Source organism: Gossypium hirsutum, chromosome D05, assembly GCF_007990345.1.
Source record: "Gossypium hirsutum isolate 1008001.06 chromosome D05, Gossypium_hirsutum_v2.1, whole genome shotgun sequence".
NCBI classification, from domain to species: domain Eukaryota; kingdom Viridiplantae; phylum Streptophyta; class Magnoliopsida; order Malvales; family Malvaceae; genus Gossypium; species Gossypium hirsutum.
This window is the reverse complement of record NC_053441.1, coordinates 65,025,446-65,029,275: the sequence shown is the minus strand read 5'-3', so window position 1 is coordinate 65,029,275 and position 3,830 is coordinate 65,025,446. Positions and strand designations below refer to the sequence as shown.

Below are 3,830 nucleotides of genomic sequence, written 5' to 3'. Positions count from 1 at the left end.
CTAGTTCAAGCCTTGAATGTTCAAGATTGAGTCCGACGCATATTCTAAACTGGCCTAATCTTTTACCAAAGCTCATTTTTTAAGCTAAATATTTTTTTAAACCCTCCCAAAATTTCAGGCAAACCTTTAAATTTGGGTGTATAACTCCGCTATCAACATGTCTAAATTTAAGGGACAATATGTGAGTATGCCAAAAATATATATAAATTAAATAGTTTTTTTTATTATTTGTCATTTAAAATTTATTTATCATAAACCCAAACACGTGTCTAACTCTGATTTGATTTCCAACTTTTTTAATGCCATTTGGCATTTGGAGTGGAAATATTAACCGAAATAAAGTTGAGGTATTAATATGGGAGAAAAATAAAAGTATTAATATAATTAAATGTATAATTTAGGGGCTAAAACATACATAAAACCATAAAAAATCACCCTCTCCTGCCATCAATACTCCAAATATTCTTAGCCCAGAGGATTGCCAATCTCAATCTCTCCCCCCCCCCCCTCTCTCTCTCTCTCTCTCTCACGCACAGACACCATATATTCTCTCTCTTCTCTTTTCTTTCCTCAAATTCCATTTCTTTTGATTTAATTAAGAGGAGTGGAATAACCAAAGAAGAGGAGGAGAAAAGAGAGAAAAAGGATTTTTTTTTAAAGAAAATGAACTATAAAACCTCCACTTCTGTTTCCACTATCATCATTTCTCATCTCAGATCTTAATTTCCTTCCCATTTTCTCATCTGGGTCATTTCCAATATGGTAAATTTTGATCTTCTTCATGCTCTTTGGTCTTTTTGTTTTGATCCACATAATTTGGTCTCAATTTTAAAGTTTTTTTTTTCCTTTTTGATTGGCAGGAATTCTGGGTTGTCTTCTGATTAGTGTATAAAGTATTTTTTCAGATGATCCTATATTGGATTTGACAGATCCCCATTTTTTCTTTGCTAGGATTCTATCTGTTCACAATAAAAAGGTATGTGTTTTCCTTTTAATTTTAGTGTTTAATTGTTGTTATTGTTATGCATAAAGATGGATCCTATTTTAGCTGCTGATGATAATTTGGATAATTCAGGATGATGTGAAAGAGTTACTTTTATTGAATTGGTATCGGAATTCTGATTGAATTTGAGAAATTTAATCTTTGAATCCAATTGTGGGAAACATTATTTTGAGAAAAACAAAGTTTAGAATTTGTGTTTTTGGGGATTGAAATTGGTGGTTTAATGATGGTGATTTTAGATAAAGATGGAATCTGATCTTGGTAAACTCTTCATTGGTGGGATATCGTGGGACACCGATGAGGAACGTCTTAAGGAGTATTTCGGAAAGTACGGGGAAGTGGTGGAGGCAATGATCATGAGAGATCGTGTCACTGGCCGTGCCCGTGGCTTTGGTTTCGTTGTCTTTGCTGATTCTGCTGTTGCTGAGAGGGTAATTATGGATAAGCATATGATCGATGGTCGCAAGGTGAGAGCCTCGATTATAATGATCCTTTTTAAAATCGAGATGCAATTATTTGATTCAAGTTTTTGACTGCCCGATTTTTCAGGTTGAGGCAAAGAAGGCTGTTCCTAGGGATGATCAAATTGTTCTAAACCGGAACGTGGTTGGTGTCACTGGATCTACCGGTATTGGACAAACGAAAAAGATTTTTGTTGGAGGTTTGGCATCTACCGTCACCGAGGTTGACTTTAAGAACTACTTTGATCAATTTGGTAAAATTACTGATGTTGTGGTGATGTATGATCATAATACACAAAGGCCGAGAGGGTTTGGCTTCATCACCTATGATTCGGAAGAAGCAGTAGACAAAGTCCTACATAAAACATTTCACGAACTCAATGGGAAATTGGTTGAGGTCAAGAGAGCAGTTCCTAAAGAACTATCTCCAGGTGTTACCAACCGCAATGTTATTGGATATAATTATGGTTTAAATAGGGCTTCCAACTTCCTCAATAGTTATGCGCAGGGATTTAATCTAAGTCCCATCGGAGGCATTGGAGTTAGGATGGATGGTAGGTTTAATCCTCTCGCTAGTAGGCAAAACGGGTTTTCTCCATTTAGTACCACTGGGTACGGAATCGGTATGAATATGGAACCAGGAATGAGCCCGAACTATGGTGGGAATTCTAACTTTGGTAACAGTCTTGGATACGGACAGATAATTAGTCCATATTACGGTGGGAATTCAAACAGGTATAATACTCCAATTGGTTATGGTGTCGGAAGTGGAAGAAACGATTCTGTTTTGAGCCCTGCTACTCGGAATGTTTGGGGAAATGTAGGCCTTAGCAATGCTACAAATGCTTCCAGTCCTGCTAGTTACTTAGGGTCTGGAAATGGTAGTTTCGGTTCTTTAGGAAATAGTGGGGCAAATTGGAGACCTTCTCTTCCTGCTCGAAGCGGAGGGAACGCTTCTGGTTATACCGGTGGGAGTGCCGATGACAACTACAGTTTGGGAGGGGGAGGATATGGAAGAAACATCGGCATTGTTGCAGCACCACCATCATCATTTGCTGGGTCAACTGGTAATATTGAATGTTCCTATGGAGATCTTTACCGTAATGCTTCAGTTTATGGTGACTCAACTTGGAAGTTTGCATCACCTGACTTGGATGGTTCTAGCTCGTTTGGTTATGGACTTGGCAATACATCCGCAGATGTTACTACAAGACCCTCTGAGGATTATGTTGGAAGTTACAATGTCGCAAGTAGACAGTCCAATAGAGGTAAACATGCTTCTTTTGCCTATTTAACAATTGTTATCGGATTACCCCTATATGAACACCGAAAATTCAGTATTATTAATAATGTCGTAAGACCGAATGTTGAGGCTTGAGAGGTGAATCCCGGCTTTTGCAGCCTTCATTAATTCATCTATTTCTTTGTTTCATCTTTTAGGAATTGCTGCCTAGGAGATCCGGTATTCGGATATCAGATACTATAATGTAGGGTGAATGGATTTGCACAAATTCGATATGACTTGTTACTATGTTGGCTTACATGGAAATTGATCTTATGGCACTAACGACGGTTAATGGTTTGAAATATACACATTCAGAGTGAGCGGTTTCAAGCGATTTTCAACAAGGTTTGAGATTTGATTTTTTTTTCTTTTTACTTTATTTAAAATAGTGAAAGAACAAAATTTAGGTTCCTTTCTTGGCATTTGAGTGAGGTTTACAATCAGAATGCGGGATATATATACTCCAGAAGATCGGTTCGAACGCGTGCCAATTGTGGTACATTGAACAATAGGGTATTAATGATTTTTCCCTTTTTTTTCTTTTTCAAAATTTTCAACTGCTGTAATGCCTGGCGAAGCTGCTGGTTCTTGTCCTTATATTCTTCTTCGTATTATCCGGGATTGTTTTTTCTATCCGATTTTAAGGAGTTTCGATTCGATTCGATTTGCTAGTGTGAAACATTAGAGAAAACGTCCATATAAAAAAAATCCCAATCAAATAAGTTACAAGAATTTCTCCATCTTTTGCCTTTGCATTTGCTTTTGCTGTTGCTGTTCATCTCTCATCGACATGCTGTTTTTCTATGGTTATGATATACCGATACAATCGGAATCCGGACTGTGCTGCATCATTAATTGCCATTGGTGTGTTATTCATAGGTTTCCATTTTTGTGGCCATACTAAGCTCTTATCCTTACTTTTTCCATAGAAAACTGGAATTTTTCTTGCTGGGGTTTTCAAATCACTTTCATTTATTTATTTAATAGTGGCATCCAAAAATGGATACTACCATGATTGTGGTCCTCTCTTAACTTTATGTGAATTTTCATTTTATGATAATGAGATGAACTTTTTTGATAT

The 3,830-nt window shown here is 36.9% G+C and overlaps 1 protein-coding gene across 2 annotated transcripts; it reads left to right on the top strand.

Annotated features, from left to right (window-relative positions):
• The first annotated feature begins 407 nt into the window (after window positions 1-407).
• On the top strand, window positions 408-3,489 carry LOC107903434 (heterogeneous nuclear ribonucleoprotein 1). 2 transcript variants are annotated; one of them, XM_016829484.2, is made up of 5 exons: window positions 408-762; window positions 861-976; window positions 1,243-1,470; window positions 1,553-2,732; window positions 2,905-3,489. In XM_016829484.2, exons 3-5 carry the CDS (start codon window positions 1,249-1,251, stop codon window positions 2,916-2,918), a joined length of 1,416 nt encoding a protein of 471 aa, XP_016684973.1. In that variant the 5' UTR covers window positions 408-762; window positions 861-976; window positions 1,243-1,248; the 3' UTR covers window positions 2,919-3,489. The 2 variants fall into 2 exon arrangements, with proteins under 2 accessions (XP_016684973.1, XP_016684974.1); XM_016829485.2 differs by having other exon boundaries at window positions 452-762; window positions 1,076-1,470.
• Window positions 3,490-3,830: the final 341 nt, after the last annotated feature.

Bases quoted from the DNA above. Each gene is read 5' to 3' on its own strand.
- LOC107903434 (XM_016829484.2), top strand. From the start codon at position 1,249: ATGGAATCTGATCTTGGTAAACTCTTCATTGGTGGGATATCGTGGGAC. The intron at 1,471-1,552 runs GTGAGAGCCTCG...CCGATTTTTCAG, and splicing joins ATATGATCGATGGTCGCAAG to GTTGAGGCAAAGAAGGCTGT.